We start from the raw sequence: 18,448 nt of genomic DNA on the forward strand, positions 1-18,448 counted from the left end.
TGCGACCCCGAGGGGTCCGAGGGAAGTTTACATAAATAATTTTAATAACACTGCCCCACACATACTTCCGTGCTACAGCATGTTAATTTACACCCAGTAATAACAGTTGGTGCCGACAGGGTCACCCACATACTACTGTGTCTCCCATACAGTGTTTACTTTTGACAAGCATACAACTACCGACCTGCTGATACTGCATCTACTGAATCAAGTACCAACAGGCGTCGGCGATGCCGACAGTGATCCCCACAGCTGCTTGTGACAGAGCACTCACTCATGTCGACATATGTTGACTAAAAGCTATAGTGGATAAATCTGATAGGAACTCACAGAGATGTATGCACAACAACAATGATTATACACCCATTATCTAAAATAGTGCTACATTTCTCTATATAGCACTAAAACACTGTGCCCCCCTCGTTTGCTGCTTTGGCAGGGGCATGGAGAAAAATGGCGCTGAATCTGTTGAGGGCTAAGCTCCGCCCCTTCCCGGCGCGCTTCAGCCCCGCTAATAAAATATCCTTTAAGCTGGGGGGGGGTCCATATATAGTACATACATACTGTATACCTGCTTTTAGCCACACTCAAAGATGCATATATAGCTGCCCAGGGCGCCCCCCCCCCTGCACCCTCGTAACGCCGTTGGTGTGTGGGAGCAATGGCGCGCAGCGCAACTGCTACTTTACACTGGCGGGGGTATCGCACACGGTGCCCGGGCATCGAATATGCCTCTCTTGCCAGCGGTTTTGACCCTCTGTAACTTGCTGCCCAGGGCGCTCCCCCCCAGCGCCCTGCACCCTATAAGTGCCGTTGGTGTGTGGAAGCATGGAGCGCAGCGCGACCGCTGCACTGTACCTCCGTTACTGAAGTCTTCTGCCGTCACTGAAGTCTTCTGTTCTTCTAATACTCACACGGCTTCTGTCTTCTGGCTTCTGTGAGGGGGGTGACGGCGTGGCTCCGGGAACAAGCAGCTAGGCGCACCAAGTGATCGAACCCTCTGGAGCTAATGGTGTCCAGTAGCCTAAGAAGCAGAGCCTTGAACTAAGCAGAAGTAGGTCTGACTTCTCTCCCCTCACTCCCACGATGCAGAGAGCCTGTAGTAGCCAGCAGGTCTCCCTGAAAATAAAAAACCTAACAATAAAGTCTTTCCAGAGAAACTCAGTAGAGCTCCCCTAGTGTGTGTCCAGTCACTCCTGGGCACAGAATCTAACTGAGGTCTGGAGGAGGGGCTTAGAGGGAGGAGCCAGTTCACACCCAGTTTAAGTCTTATAGTGTGCCCATGTCTCCTGCGGATCCCGTCTATACCCCATGGTCCTTACATAGTCCCCAGCATCCTCTTGGACGTAGGAGAAAAAAGTTTTATGAAACCTTTACACTGGAACAATGGTCGTATTATAAATCTCTTTACTCTTTCCTTTTTCCAACAGACCGCGTCACTTCCCATTGTAGTGATTTCCAATGTGAGCCAGCTTCCTGCCGGCTGGGCCTCTATTCTGTGGTACAACATGCTGACCTCGGAGACAAAGGTATGTGCCCATAGATATTACATTCTGCCTCTACATTGGCGCTTGGTTAAAGCCTACGTCACGGTATTGGTGGTGAGCTGACAGGGCTCATGAGGCATTATGGAAGGGGTATGACTACATCAGGTTGGGGGTGGGGGGATCTTTATCAGAGGGGCTGTGACCACATCATGAGGTGTTATCGAGAGGACGTGGCTATGTCAGGGAGGGGCATGTCTGCACCACAGAGGGGGTGTGACCACATTATGAGGTGTTTTTTCAAGAGGGTGTAGCAATGTCAGAGAGGGGGCATGTCTGCACCACAGAGGGGGCGTGACCACTTGAGGTATTATGGAGAGGACGTGGCTATGTCAGGGAGGGGCATGTCTGCACCACAGAGGGGGTGTGACCACATTATGAGGTGTTTTTTCAAGAGGGTGTAGCAATGTCAGAGAGGGGGCATGTCTGCACCACATAGGGGGCGTGACCACATCATGAGGTATTATGGAGAGGGTGTGGCTATGTCAGAGAAGGGGCATGTCTGCACCACTGAGGCAGCGTGACCACATCATGAGGTATTATGGAGAGGGCGTGGCTGTGTCAGGGAGGGGGCATGTCTGCACCACTGAGGCGGCGTGACCACATCATGAGGTATTATGGAGAGGGCGTGGCTGTGTCAGGGAGGGGGCATGTCTGCACCACTGAGGCGGCGTGACCACATCATGAGGTATTATGGAGAGGGCGTGGCTGTGTCAGGGAGGGGGCATGTCTGCACCACTGAGGCGGCGTGACCACATCATGAGGTATTATGGAGAGGGTGTGGCTATGTCAGAGAAGGGGCATGTCTGCACCACTGAGGCAGCGTGACCACATCATGAGGTATTATGGAGAGGGCGTGGCTGTGTCAGGGAGGGGGCATGTCTGCACCACTGGGGCGGCGTGACCACATCATGAGGTATTATGGAGAGGGCGTGGCTGTGTCAGGGAGGGGGCATGTCTGCACCACTGAGGCGGCGTGACCACATCATGAGGTATTATGGAGAGGGCGTGGCTGTGTCAGGGAGGGGACATGTCTGTACCACTGAGGGTATGACCGCATGAGGGGTGTAGTATGGTATGCCGTCGGTCGGGCCACCGGCGACCACCATACCGGCGCCGGGAGCCCGACCGCCGGCATACCGACAGTGTGGCGAGCGCAAATGAGCCCCTTGCGGGCTCGCTGCGCTCGCCACGCTGCGGGCACGGTGGCGCGCTTACGCTATTTTATTCTCCCTCCAGGGGTGTCGTGGACCCCCACAAGGGAGAATAAGTGTCGGTATGCCGGCTGTCGGGCTCCCGGCGCCGGTATACTGTGTGCCGGGATCTCGACAGCCGACATACTGAAGACCACCCCCATCATGAGGTAGTATGGAGAGGGCGTGTCTGTCAGGGAGGGTGCATGTCTGTACCGCATAGGGGGCGTGACCACATCATGAGGTATTATGGAGAGGATGTGGCTATGTCAGAGAGTGGGCATGTCTGCACCACATAGGGGGCGTGACCACATCATGAGGTATTATGGAGAGGGCGTACCTGTGTCAGGGAGGGAGCATGTCTGCACCACAGATGGGGGCGTGACCACATCATGAGGTATTATGGAGAGGGCGTGGCTGTGTCAGGGAGGGGGCATGTCTGTACCACTGAGGGGGTATAACCACATGAGGCATTGTTAAGAGGGTGTGGCTATGTCGGGGAGGGGGCATGTCTGCACCACAGAGGGGGCATAACCACATCATGAGGTATTATGGAGAGGGCATGGCTGTATCAAGGAAGGGGCATGTATGTACCACCCAGGGGGCATGGCCATATCATGAGGCATTATGGAAAAGGCGTGGCTATGTCCGGGAGGGGGCGTGTCTGCACCACAGAGGGGCATGCAAAGTGCTAAAGCTGCATGTTAATTCTCCCTTATCCTCCTCTAAACACCCTTTCTATACCACATGCACCAACTCCTGATGATGAATACCGTATTTCAAATAATAATAACCCAAATCTAAGGTGTTACTCTCATCCCTTCCTATAGTGCGTAAACCGTATCTCCTGTAACCATGCTAAACATATATAATGCAATAACCCCCCAGTATTGTGGCGCGATCAGTAATGCTGCTGTGTTTCTTCCCCAGAATTTGTCCTTTTTCCTGAATCCCCCGGCCGCCAGGTGGCCGCAGTTGTCTGAGGTGCTGAGCTGGCAGTTCTCCTCCGTAACCAAACGCGGCCTTAACGCAGATCAGCTGAGCATGCTGGAAGAGAAGCTGCTGGGTAAGACGCTGATAAATGTGGCATGTTATTATACAGCTGTAGCCAAAGGTTTGGACACCCCTGGTCATATTGCATGTTTCCCTGAAATCCCTAAGCGAAGAGGACTAAAATTATTCAGAGTATAGTCTTATACGTGACATATATAGGCACAATCCAGTGCACAATATAATACAATTTATTAGCTGAATGTGACACATTTAAATAGAACAATGAATGTGGCGTGTGTATAATTTGGGCACCCTTAAAGTTGATTTGTGATGTGTTTTCTTTTTAAAGTCTCTTTATTGCAGCATTAAATTTGTCGACTGAAATTTTGACTAAAAGTAGTCGTCAGCGACAGTTTATTTCAGGACTACAATTAGACTAAAATGAAAACGGAGATCCACTGACTAAAATCTTTACTTAAATAAAGCAAAAAAAACGCGACTAAAACTAAATTTGAAATCCTTGTTAAAAATGAACACTGGAAGTAGAGTTTTAAATTTTGAAAGAACAATGATGTATTCTAGATATTTGCAGGAAATAAATATGACATGCTGTGAAGGAAATAAGATTGTAGGGCATTCATTTCTATTTCTAAGATTGTAGGGCATTCATTTTTATATGATATATGGGAGTACTAGGGTAAGTCAGGCTCAGTATGTAACACATTCTCAGCCTAGTGAACCTAGATGATTAAACACATAGTTAAAGGTATGCAGACTTCTCAAGGAAATTTTATAGATATGTACTTCACCAAAATCCATTAGCGTATCATGCAACTGTTTGCAAAAGTTATGACTAAAACATTGACAAAAATTAGACTAAAATGAAAACTGAGATCCATTGACTAAATCTTCACTAAAACTAAGCAAAAGAAAAAGACTAAAATGTAACTATAAACAAATTACAATTTTAAGCAAGCGACTAAGACTAAAACTACATTGAAAATCCTTATCAAAATTGACACTGCTTTGTTGATACATTAGCCCTTGAATAAAGCCAGGCTAAAGAGAAAATATTGTTTTGGTGGAAGGATGAATGTAGTGAAAAACATTTCAGCAATTCCTAGAGCCTAATATCTAAGAGCCCTTCAAGAAAGTGTCAGCCAGATGATGACCCAAAACATACCTGAGTCACAATATACCTCCTAGCTATTATACTTACAGGAATGAAATAATAATGTTTCACGATGGACTTCAGAGTTCCCAGGCTTAAATATTGTTGAAAACCTGATGCATTTTATTCATGAGGTTCCGTCACATTGTTGCTTTCAACTCCAGCCGAAGAATATCCGCATTTATTTCATGCACACAGTACAGGTGTACGTCTGATTTGCCCTCTACATGCAGATATTTGCCCGTGCGTTGGATGTTTCCCTGCAGCTTCCTTGCCCATATCCATATGCATCTTCAGATAGCTGTCTCCATTATTCGTGTGATCTTATGCTGAGAGTCCCAGGCCGGTGGGAGGTGTTACCAATCCTGGCTGTCTTCAGATACAGCAAACTGAAACAGCTGGCCGCGAACTGTGAGCACTCAGGTCATTTACCAATAAATACACAATTTCTCTGTCACTACAAAAGATTAGTATGGAGCATTTACGTTCTCTGGACAAATAATACGATTTTAAACCTACCAGTAAATCTTTTTCTCCTAGTCCGTAGAGGATGCTGGGCACTCCGTAAGGACCATGGGGTATAGACGGGCTCCGCAGGAGACATGGGCACTCTAAAGACTTTAGAATGGGTGTGCACTGGCTCCTCCCTCTATACCCCTCCTCCAGACCTCAATTAGAGAAACTGTGCCCAGAGGAGACTGACAGTACGAGGAAAGGATTTTTGTTAATCTAAGGGCAAGATTCATACCAGCCCACACCATCCACACCGTATAACAGGGAACATACGCAACCAGTTAACAGTATGAACAAAACAGTATCAGCCAAAGACTGATCTTAACTGTAACATAACCCTCGTGTAAGCAACAACTATATACAAGCCTTGCAGAAATATGTCCGCACTGGGACGGGCGCCCAGCATCCTCTACGGACTAGGAGAAAAAGATTTACCGGTAGCTTAAAATCTTATTTTCTCTTACGTCCTAGAGGATGCTGGGGACTCCGTAAGGACCATGGGGATTATACCAAAGCTCCAGACCGGGCGGGAGAGTGCGGATGACTCTGCAGCACCGATTGAGCAAACATGAGGTCCTCATCAGCCAGGGTATCAAACTTGTAGAATTTTGCAAAGGTGTTTGAACCTGACCAAGTAGCTGCTCGGCAAAGCTGTAAAGTCGAGACACCTCGGGCAGCCGCCCAAGAAGAGCCCACCTTCCTAGTGGAATGGGCCTTTACCGAATATGGTAACGGCAATCCAGCCGTAGAATGAGCCTGCTGAATCGTGTTACAGATCCAGAGAGCAATAGTCTGCTTAGAAGCAGGAGCGCCAACCTTGTTGGCTGCATACAGGACAAACAGTGCCTCTGTTTTCCTAACCCGAGCCCTCCTGGCTACGTAAATTTTTAAGGCCCTGACTACATCAAGGGACTTGGAATCCTCCAAGTCACCCGTAGCCACAGGGACCACAATAGGTTGGTTCATATGAAACGATTAAACCACCTTAGGTAACAATTGAGGACGAGTCCTCAACTCTGCTCTATCCACATGGAAAATCAGATAGGAGCTTTTGTGAGACAAAGCCGCTAATTCGGACACCCGCCTTGCAGATGCCAAGGCCAACAACATGACCACCTTCCAAGTGAGACATTTTAATTCAATCGTTTGAAGAGGTTCAAACCAGTGAGATTTTAGGAACCATAACACCACGTTAAGGTCCCATGGTGCCACTGAAGAGAAGCCAATTCCTTCTGAAAGAAAATAGACAGGGCCGAAATCTGTACCTTAATGGAGCCTAACTTTAGGCCTATATCCACTCCTGTTTGTAGAAAATGGAGAAAACGGCCCAGATGGAAATCTTCCGTAGGAGCATTCTTGGCTTCACACCAAGATACATACTTCCTCCAGATACGGTGATAATGTTTCTCCGTCACCTCCTTCCTAGCCTTTATCAGAGTAGGGATGACTTCCTCCGGAATACCTTTCCCAGCTATGATTCGGTGTTCAACTGCCATGCCGTCAAACGTAACTGCGGTAAGTCTTGGAACACGCAGGGCCCCTGCTGCAACAGGTCCTCCCTGAGAGGAAGAGGCCAAGGATCTTCTGTGAGCATCTCCTGAAGATCTGAATACCAGGCCCTTCGAGGCCAATGTGGAACAATGAGTATTGTCTGCACTCTTTTTCGTCTTATGATTCTCAATATTTTTGAGATGAGAGGAAGAGGAGGGAACTCATAGACCGACTGAAACACCCATGGTGTCACCAGGGCGTCTACCGCTACTGCCTGAGGGTCCCTTGACCTGGCACAATACCTCCGAAGCTTCTTGTTGAGGCGTGACGCCATCATGTCTATTTGAGGAAGTTCCCAATGACTTGTTACCTCTGCAAAAACTTCTTGATGAAGTCCCCACTCTCCTGGATGGAGATCGTGTCTGCTGTGGAAGTCAGCTTCCCAGTTGTCCACTCCAGGAATGAAGACTGCTGACAGAGCGCTTACATGATTTTCCGCCCAGCGAAGAATCCTGGTGGCTTCTGCCATTGCCACTCTGCTCCTTGTCCCGCCTTGGCGGTTTACATGAGCCACGGCTGTGACGTTGTCTGATTGAATCAGAACCTGTAGGTCGCGAAGAAGATTCTCCGCTTGTCGTAGGCCGTTGTATATGGCTGTCAATTCCAGTACGTTGATGTGTAGACAAGCCTCCTGGCTTGACCATAGTCCCTGAAAATTTCTTCCTTGTGTGACTGCACCCCATCCTCGGAGGCTCGCGTCCGTGGTTACCAGAACCCAGTCTTGAATGCCGAACCTGCGACCCTCTAGAAGGTGAGCACTCTGCAGCCACCACAGGAGAGAGACCCTGGTCCTGGGGGACAGGCTTATTTTCTGATGTATTTGAAGATGGGACCCGGACCACTTGTCCAGAAGGTCCCACTGAAAAGTCCTCGCATGGAACCTGCCGAAGTGGATGGCCTCGTAGGCCGCCACCATTTTTCCCAGAACTCGAGTGCATTGATGAACAGACACTCTTTTTGGTTTTAGCAGGCCTCTGTCCATGTTCTGGAGTTCCTGGGCTTTTTCCATTGGGAGAAAAACCCTCCTCTGTTCCGTGTCCAGAATCATGCCTAAGAATGATAGTCGAGTCATTGGAATCAATTGTGACTTTGGTAGATTTAGAATCCAACCGTGCTGCTGCAGCACTCTCAGGGAGAGCGACACGCTTTTCAACAATTGATCTCTCGATCTCGCTTTTATCAGGAGATCGTCCAAGTACGGGATAATTGTGACTCCCTGCCTGCGCAGGAGCACCATCATTTCCGCCATTACCTTGGTGAAAATCCTCGGGGCCGTGGAAAGCCCAAACGGCAATGTATGAAACTGGTAATGACAGTCCTGTACAGCGAATCTCAGTTACGCCTGATGAGGAGGATATATGGGGACATGAAGGTATGCATCCTTTATGTCTAGTAACACCATAAAATCCCCCCCTTCCAGGCTGGAGATCACTGCCCGGAGCGATTCCATCTTGAATTTGAACTTTTTCAAGTATAGGTTTAGGGATTTTAGATTCAGAATGGGTCTGACCGAGCCATCCGGTTTCGGGACCACAAACAGGGTTGAATAGTACCCTTTCCCCTGTTGGACTAGGGGAACCTTGATAATCACTTGCTGTTGACACAGCTTTTGAATTGCAGCCAAAACTATTTCCCTCTCTGGGGGAGATGCTGGCAAAGCCGACTTGAAAAATCGGCGAGGGGGCACCTCTTCGAATTCCAGTTTGTAGCCTTGGGATACAATTTCCATCGCCCAAGGATCCACGTCTGACAGAACCCAGACCTGGCTGAAGAGTCGAAGACGTGCCCCCACCGGCGCGGACTCCCTCAGTGGAGCCCCAGCGTCATGCGGTGGATTTAGTAGAAGCCGGGGAGGACTTCTGCTCCTGGGAACTAGCCGTAGCAGGCATTCTTTTCCCTCTACCCTTACCTCTGACGAGGAAGGAAGAGCCCCGACCTCTTCTGGACTTGTGCGACCGAAAGGACTGCATCTGATATTGTGGAGTTTTCTTTTGCTGTGGGAGAACATAAGGCAAAAAAGTAGATTTACCCGCGGTAGCTGTGGAAACCAGGTCCGCGAGACCTTCCCCAAATAAAACCTCACCCTTGTATGGCAAAACTTCCATATGCCTCTTTGAGTCGGCATCACCCGTCCATTGGCGGGTCCACAGGGCTCGCCTAGCAGAAATCGCCATGGCGTTGGCTCTCGAACCTAGCAGCCCGACGTCTCTCTGAGCATCTCTCATATATAAGACTGCGTCTTTAATGTGACCTAAGGTCAATAAAATGGTATCCCTATCTAGGGTATCAATGTCAGCTGACAAGGTACCTGTCCAAGCTGCTACCGCGCTACACACACCAAGCCGATGCTATTGCCGGTCTGAGCAAAGTACCCGTATGTGTATAAATTGATTTTAATGTAGTCTCCTGTCTGCGATCAGCAGGATCCTTGAGGGCTGCCGTATCTGGAGACGGTAGCCCCACCTTCTTGGACAAGCGCGTCAAAGCCTTGTCCACCCTGGGCGAGGATTCCCACCGTACCCTGTCCTGTGCAGGGAAAGTATATGCCATCAGAAACCTCTTAGGAATCTGCAGTTTTATGTCTGGAGTTTCCCATGCTTTTTCAAATAACGCGTTGGATGGGGGAAAGGTTACCTCAGGTTTATTTTCCTTAAACATGCATACCCTCGTGTCAGGGACAGAGGGGTCATCTGTGATATGCAAAACATCTTTTATTGCAATAATCATATAATGAATACTTTTGGCCACCCTTGGGTGTAACCTTGCATCATCGTAGTCGACACTGGAGTCAGAATCCGTGTCGCTATCAGTGTCTGCTATTTGGGAAAGGGGACGTTTTTGAGACCCTGAAGGGCCCTGTTACACAGTCAAAGCCATGGATTGACTCCCTGCTTTTTCCCTGGACTCTGCTTTGTCCAATCTTTTATGTAATAAAGTCACATTTGCATTTAAAACATTCCACATGTCCAACCAATCAGGTGTCGGCGTTGCCGACGGAGACACCACAATCATCTGCTCCACCTCCTCCTTAGATGAGCCTTCCGCTTCAGACATGCCGACACACACGTACCGACACCCCCACACACTCAGGGATATATCTATATGGAGACCAGTCCCCCAATAAGGCCCTTTGGAGAGACAGAGAGAGAGTGTGCCAGCACACACCCAGCGCCACTGGACACTGGATTAAAATCCCAGTTAGTACAGCGCTTTTATATAAATATGTATAAATACACTCACTGCGCCAATGAAATGTGCCCCCCCCCCCCCCCCCTCTTTTTATGCCCTCTGTAACCGTGTTCAGCAGGGGAGAGTCTGGGGAGCCAGCTTCTCTGCAGTGTGCTGTGGAGAAAATGGCGCTGGTTAGTGCTGGAGGATCAAGCCCCACCCCCTCACCGGCGAGCTTAGGTCCCGCTCAAATTATTTATACTGGCGGGGGTTTATTAATATATTGCCTCCGCAGTATCTACTTTATATGCCAGTGTCCCTAGAGGTTCATATTGCTGCCCAAGGCGCCCCCCCTGCACCCTTACAGTGCCCGCTGTGTGTGAATGTGTGGGAGCAATGGCGCGCAGCGTTACCTCAGTGAAGATCTCTAGGACGTAAGAGAAATTAATATTTCACACTTAATTGCACATAGGCTTGCAGGTCCATTAAGAATCACAGAGAATATACTTGATTAAATGTGTTTAATCTGAAAATTATTTCCAAGGCTTAGTTACAAAAACACTTAAAAATGGCATACGGGTTATAAATGAAAATTAGTTTCCACTGCCACCTGATCCCGCTTGCTGCTGTATATGCCTAGACACGCTGCTGCCACCACTTCTAATTGGCAGCGGCTGATTCCCACTGGTCACTCACCTTGAACCAGGCCCTGAGCGGTAGCTGGTAGAGAGCGGAGCTCACTCCAGGACAGAGGGAAAAGGGAGTAAAGTTTTGGCAATTCTGTCAGTTGCAGGATAGTCTTAAAAAAGACTAAGGGGGTCATTCCGAGTTGATCGCTCACTTCCGATTTTCGCAGCGCAGCGATCAGGTAAAAAAACAGCAAAACTGCGCATGCGTATGCACTGAAATGCGCAGGCGGGTCGTACGAGTACAAAGAGGATAGTTGGTGGGCGATGTATTTAGCGAAGATTCCATTCGCACAGCCGAACGCAAGGTGATTGACAGAAAGAGGGCGTTTATGGGTGTCAACTGACCGTTTCTGGAATTGTTTGGGAAAACGCAGGCGTGTCCTGGCGTTTGCGGGACGGGTGTTTGACGTCAATTCCGGCACCAAAAAGACTGAAGTGATTGCAAGAGCTGAGTAAGTCCAGGCCTACTCAGAGACTGCACAAAATGTTTTTGCTGCGCTCGGCTGCAAAGGCGTTCGCACACTTGCAAAGCAAAAATACACTCCCCCGTGGGCAGCGACTATGCGTTTGTATGGCTGCTAAAAGTAGCTAGCGAGCGATCAACTCGGACTGACCCCCTAAGTCCGTTGCTAGAGGTGCTAAGGACCATTCACTGCATGCGAGATGTTTACAGCAGCATTCTCCTCTTCAGTCAGAGGATGTCTCTCTCTACAGGGCTCACAGGCCTGTTATTCACCTACAGTAGGTTTTTACCCAGTCATGCAGTCATGCTAACTCATAAATACTGCTTGCATTTTCAAAGGAGCTAACAACTGGATAAATCGATTTACTCCCTCCTTTCATATACCAGTGTGCTTTTCTAAAATACACCTTGATTTAGCGCCAATGCAGTAAATTCCTGAAAACAAACAAAAAAACTATTTTCTCCAAATCTGGTGGGACATTTTACGCAAAGACACACAGGAGAGCCCTTAGTTTGCAATTTCAAAGAAAGTGCTTATCCACAAAGGACTCGGTCAGTCACAGTAGGAGAATATAATTAGCATGTGACGTCCTATGTAAGAATGTCCCATGAACTGTTTCCAAATGCTAATGCTTTTTAAAACCAAAATACCTTATACATTTCTCATAAGTGCTTCATCCATGCGTTTTAAATGTGCAATTCTACAACCATGCATACAGCACTACATATAACATGTTAAAACACCTCATTAAACAAACATTTACAGTATACAGCACCTAGCGACGATTCGTTAATTAAAAAAAAAAAAAAAAAAATGACGAATGCGCCATGACTTTACCTTTTGGGACTGGTCTCAGCCCACACCCTCAAACAGGTGCAAAGCTGCTGAGGAGTGGTCCGATGGCATATGTGAAAGCTTTCATTTTTAATTTTTTTTTTTTTTTAAATGTTGTTCTTTTTTTTCCCTTTTTTTAAGATAACAGAAGTAGGCAGTATCCTATGCCTGTGTTGTAATAATTATTCATTTGGAGAGAAGTTTATGATGATATAGTTGTTTAGTGTATGAAACCAACTTAATGATCTTTGAGTTGGTCATATAATCTTTCAGTTGGTGAGATGTGTGGCCAGGTTAACTAGTATTTGCCGGCCCCCCCTAGTGATATTGTTTTATTTTTATGAGGGGAGTGTTGGTCAAGTGGCCAGTAATGAATAGAATAAAAAGCCCATACAGTGCTCCACTGGAAATGCAAAACTCGTCTGCAGTGCACTATAATTTCTCTGACGTCCTAAGTGGATGCTGGGGACTCCGTCAGGACCATGGGGATTAGCGGCTCCGCAGGAGACAGGGCACAAAACTAAAGCTTTAGGATCAGGTGGTGTGTACTGGCTCCTCCCCCTATGACCCTCCTCCAAGCCTCAGTTAGGTTTTTGTGCCCGTCCGAGCAGGGTGCAATCTAGGTGGCTCTCTTGGAGCTGCTTAGAAAAAGTTTTTAGGTTTCTTATTTTCAGTAAGTCCTGCTGGCAACAGGCTCACTGCATCGAGGGACTTAGGGGAGAGAAGTTCAACTCACCTGCGTGCAGGATGGATTGGCTTCTTAGGCTACTGGACACCATTAGCTCCAGAGGGAGTCGGAACACAGGTCTCACCCTGGGGTTCGTCCCGGAGCCGCGCCGCCGACCCCCCTTGCAGATGCTGAAGATTGAAGGTCCAGAAACCGGCGGCAGAAGGCTTTTCAGTCTTCATGAAGGTAGCGCACAGCACTGCAGCTGTGCGCCATTGTTGTCACACACTTCACACCAACGGTCACGGAGGGTGCAGGGCGTTGCTGGGGGCGCCCTGGGCAGCAATGTATAATACCTTATTCTGGCTAAAAATACATCACATATAGCCCCTGGAGGCTATATGGATGTATTTAACCCCTGCCAGGTCTCAGAAAAACGGGAGAAGAAGCCCGCCGAAAAGGGGGCGGCGCCTATTCTCCTCAGCACACAGCGCCATTTTCCCTCACAGAAATGCTGGTGGGAAGGCTCCCAGGCTCTCCCCTGCACTGCACTACAGAAACAGGGTTAAAACAGAGAGGGGGGGCACTTATTTGGCGATATGTATATATATATTAAAATGCTATAAGGGAAAAACACTTATATAAAGGTTGTCCCTGTATAATTATAGCGTTTTTGGTGTGTGCTGGCAAACTCTCCCTCTGTCTCCCCAAAGGGCTAGTGGGGTCCTGTCCTCTATCAGAGCATTCCCTGTGTGTGTGCTGTGTGTCGGTACTTGTGTGTCGACATGAATGAGGACGATGTTGGTGAGGAGGCGGAGCAATTGCCGGTAATGGTGATGTCACTCTCTAGGGAGTCGACACCGGAATGGATGGCTTATTTAAGGAATTACGTGATAATGTCAACACGCTGCAAGGTCGGTTGACGACATGAGACGGCCGGCAAACCAATTAGTACCTGTTCAGGCGTCTAAAACACCGTCAGGGGCGTTAAAACGTCCTTTTTACCTCAGTCGGTCGACACAGACACGGACACTGACTCCAGTGTCGACGGTGAAGAAACAAAGTATTTTCCTTTAGGGCCACACGTTACTTGTTAAGGGCAATGAAGGAGATGTTACATATTTCTGATACTACAAGTACCACAAAAAAGGGTATTATGTGGAGTGTGAAAAAACTACATGTGGTTTTTCCTGAATCAGATAAATTAAATGAAGTGTGTGATGATGCGTGGGTTTCCCCCGATAGAAAATTATTGGCGGTATACCCTTTCCCGCCAGAAGTTATGGCGCGTTGGGAAACACACCTTAGGGTGGATAAGGCGCTCACACGCTTATAAAAACAAGTGGCGTTACCGTCTCCAGATACGGACGCCCTCAAGGAGCCTACTGATAGGAGGTTGGAAAATATCCTAAAAAGTATATACACACATACTGGTGTTATACTGCGACCAGCGATCGCCTCAGCCTGGATGGGCAGCGCTGGGGTGGCTTGGTCGGATTCCCTGACTGGAAATATTGATACCCTTGACAGGGACAGTATTTTATTGACTATAGAGCATTTAAAAGATGCATTTCTATATATGCGAAACTCTGGCATCAAGAGTAAGTGCGATGTCCATATCTGCCAGACGATGTTTATGGACACGACAGTGGTCAGGTGATGCAGATTCCAAACGGCACATGGAAGTATTGCCGTATAAAGGGGAGGAGTTATTTGGGGTCGGTCCATCGGACCTGGTGGCCACGGCAACAGCTAGAAAATCCACCTTTTTTACCCCAAGTCACATCTCAGCAGAAAAAGACATAGTCTTTTCAGCCTCAGTCCTTTCGTCCCCATAATATCTGCCCAGGGATAGAGGTAAGGGAAGAAGACTGCAGCAGGCAGCCCATTCCCAGGAACAGAAGCCTTCCACCGCTTCTGCCAAGTCCTCAGCATGACGCTGGGGCCGTACAAACAGGTGCGGTGGGGGGTCGTCTCAAGAGTTTCAGCACGCAGTGGGCTCACTCGCAAGTGGACCCCTGGATCCTACAAGTAGTATCCCAGGGGTACAGATTGGAAATTCGAGACGTCTCCCCCTCGCAAGTTCCTGAAGTTTGCTTTACCAACGTCTACCTCCGACAGGGAGGCAGTATTGGAAACAATTCACAAGCTGTATTCCCAGCAGGTGATAATCAAAGTACCCCTCCTACAACAAGGAAAGGGGTATTATTCCACACTATATTGTGGTACTGAAGCCAGACGGCTCGGTGAGACCTATTCTAAATGGAGTCACTCAGAGCAGTGATAGCGAACCAGGAAGAAGGGGACTATATGGTGTCCCTGGACATCAAGGATGCTTACCTCCATGTCCAAATTTGCCCTTCTCACAAAGGGTACCTCAGGTTCGTGGTACAAAACTGTCACTATCAGTTTCAGACGCTGCCGTTTGGATTGTCCACGGCACCCCGGGTCTTTACCAAGGTAATGGCCGAAATGATGATTCTTCTTCAAAGAAAAGGCGTCTTAATTATCCCTTACTTGGACGATCTCCTGATAAGGGCAAGGTCCAGAGAACAGTTGGAGGTCTGAGTAGCACTATCTCAAGTAGTTCTACGACAGCACGGGTGGATTCTAAATATTCCAAAATCGCAGCTGTCTCCGACGACACGTCTGCTGTCCCTAGGGATGATTCTGGACACAGTCCAGAAAAAGGTGTTTCTCCCGGAGGAGAAAGCCAGGGAGTTATCCGAGCTAGTCAGGAACCTCCAAAAACCAGGAAAAGTGTCAGTGCATCATTGCACAAGGGTCCTGGGAAAAATGGTGGCTTCTTACGAAGCGATTCCATTCGGCAGATTTCACGCAAGAACTTTTCAGTGGGATCTGCTGGACAAATGGTCCGGATCGCATCTTCAGATGCATCAGCGGATAACCCTGTCTCCAAGGACAAGGGTGTCTCTTCTGTGGTGGCTGCAGAGTGCTCATCTACTAAAGGGCCACAGTTATGCATTCAGGACTGGGTCCTGGTGACCACGGATTCCAGCTTGAAAGGCTGGGGAGCAGTCACACAGGGAAAAAAATTCCAGGGAGTGTGATCAAGTCTGGGGACTTCTCTCCGCATAAATATACTGGAGCTAAGAGCAATTTACAATGCTCTAAGCTTAGCAAGACCTCTGCTTCAAGGTCAGCCGGTATTGATCCAGTGGGACAACATCACGGCAGTCGCCCACGTAAACAGACAGGGCGGCACAAGAAGCAGGAGGACAATGGCAGAAACTGCAAGGATTCTTCGCTGGGCGGAAAATCATGTGATAGCACTGTCAGCAGTTTTTCATTCCGGGAGTGGACAACTGGGAAGCAGACTTCCTCAGCACGACCTCCACCCGGGAGAGTGGGGACTTCATCGAGAAGATTTTTCCACATGATTGTGCACTGTTGGGAAAGACCAAAGGTGGACATGATGGCGTCCCGCCTGAACAAAAAACTGGACAGGTATTGCGCCAGGTCAAGAGACCCTCAGGCAATAGCTGTGGACGTTCTGGTAACACCAGGGGTGTACCAGTCGGTGTATGTGTTCCCTCCTCTGCTTCTCATACCAAAGGTACTGAGAATTATAAGACGTAGAGGAGTAAGAACTATACTCGTGGCTCCGGATGGGCCAAGAAGGACTTGGTACCCGGAACTTCAAGAGATGCTCACAGAGGACTAAGGGCCTCTGCCGATAAGAAGGGACTTGTTTCAGCAAGTACCATGTCTGTTCCAAGACTTACCGCGGCTGCGTTTGACGGCATGGCGGTTGAACGCCGGATCCTAAGGGAAAAAGGCATTCCGGAAGAGGTCATTCCTACCCTGGTCAAAGCCAGGAAGGAGGTGACCGCACAACATTATCACCACATGTGGCGAAAATATGTTGCGTGGTGTGAGGCCAGGAAGGCCCCACGAAGAAATTTCAACTCGGTCGAATTCCTGCATTTCCTGCAAACAGGAGTGTCTATGGGCCTCAAATTGGGGTCCATTAAGGTTCAAATTTCGGCCCTGTCGATTTTCTTCCAGAAAGAATTGGCTTCAGTTCCTGAAGTCCAGAAATTTGACAAGGGAGTACTGCATATACAACCCCCTTTTGTGCCTCCAGTGGCACTGTGGGATCTCAACGTAGTCCTGGGATTCCTCAAATCACGTTGGTTTAAACCGCTCAAATCTGTGGATTTGAAATATCTCACATGGAAAGTGACCATGATGTTGGCCCTGGCCTCGGCCAGGCGAGTGTCAGAATTGGCGGCTTTGTCTCACAAAAGCCCATATCTGATTGTCCATTCGGACAGGGCAGAGCTGCGGACTCGTCCCCAGTTTCTCCCTAAGTTGGTGTCAGCGTTTCATCTGAACCAGCTTATTGTGGTACCTGCGGCTACTAGAGACTTGGAGGACTCCAAGTTGCTAGATGTTGTCAGGGCCCTGAAAATATAGATTTCCAGGACGGCTGGAGTCAGGAAAACTGACTTGCTGTTATCCTGTATGCACCCAAAAAACTGGGTGCTCTTGCTTCTAAGCAGACGATTGCTAGTTGAATGTGTAGTACAATTCAGCTTGCACATTCTGTGGCAGGACTGCCACAGCCAAAATATATATAAATGCCCATTCCACAAGGAAGGTGGGCTCATCTTGGGCGACTGCCCGAGGGGTCTCGGCTTTACAACTTTGCCGAGCTGCTACTTGGTCAGGGGCACACCCTGGCTGAGGAGGACCTGGAGTTCTCTCACTCGGTGCTGCAGAGTCATCCGCACTCTCCCGCCCGTTTGGGAGCTTTGGTATAATCCCCATGGTCCTGACGGAGTCCCCAGCATCCACTTAGGACGTCAGAGAAAATAAGATTTTACTTACCGATAAATCTATTTCTCGTAGTCCGTAGTGGATGCTGGGCGCCCATCCCAAGTGCGGATTAACACACTGACTACAGGGGTGTGACACCCTGTAGAAAATCAAGAGCGCTGTCCGCACTGATAAAGGAGACTATTTACTATACAATTAAAATATTTGACAATAACAAATTGTTAACAGTTTTTATTAAAAATGAATAAAATTTATTAAGTAGTACAACCTGACTGGCCTTCAATCAGCCTATATAATGCGTAATTAATATCATGATATAGACAATTCATATACAACCATTATTATGGCTATGTGTTACTGAAATTATGAGGCTTAGAATTTGATGCAACTAAAATTCATAATGTCCACTTGTTGGAAGATGGAAAGGCTATAAATGGCGTTCCAAACACTGAGTGTGTTTGGAGGTCCTCAGTTCTTTAAATGTTCCGATTTGAACATGTGTGCACACATATAGCAATTTAATGAATAGTTACCATCCACGGATAGTATGGGTTCACCTCCAGGATAATGAATTAATGCTGTGACAGTCCCGAATTCAGAAAACTCCCTCTGCTGGTGCTTGACCGTCAGTTGCAGAATATCTGGAGAAGATGTCAGTGGGGACTCATCCACAGTGCTCGGGCTCCCTCTGCTGGCAGTCAGCCCAAATTGCAGGTGCACTGATAGGTATCAAACCACACGACGGTGTTTCAGTCGGTGATTGGAGATGAATATCCTGGATACCGGTCACTCAAAAACGCGTTTCTCCGCCTTCTAAGTCCTCTCAGCGGCTTCCTCAGTTTGAAATGACCGAGCTCG

At 48.2% G+C, this 18,448-nt stretch overlaps 1 protein-coding gene across 2 annotated transcripts in view; it reads left to right on the plus strand.

The window, feature by feature from the left end:
• The window catches only part of STAT1 (signal transducer and activator of transcription 1), a 153,325-nt gene that overhangs the window by 97,635 nt on the left and 37,242 nt on the right, over window positions 1-18,448 (plus strand). For both annotated transcript variants that reach the window (XM_063932754.1, XM_063932755.1), the window contains exons 16-17: window positions 1,431-1,529; window positions 3,668-3,803. In XM_063932754.1, coding sequence (XP_063788824.1) covers window positions 1,431-1,529; window positions 3,668-3,803 — 235 coding nt within the window. The remainder of the gene's footprint in view (window positions 1-1,430; window positions 1,530-3,667; window positions 3,804-18,448) is intronic.

The sequence above is a fragment of the Pseudophryne corroboree genome, chromosome 7 (genome assembly GCF_028390025.1).
Source record: "Pseudophryne corroboree isolate aPseCor3 chromosome 7, aPseCor3.hap2, whole genome shotgun sequence".
Taxonomy (NCBI): Eukaryota; Metazoa; Chordata; class Amphibia; order Anura; family Myobatrachidae; genus Pseudophryne; species Pseudophryne corroboree.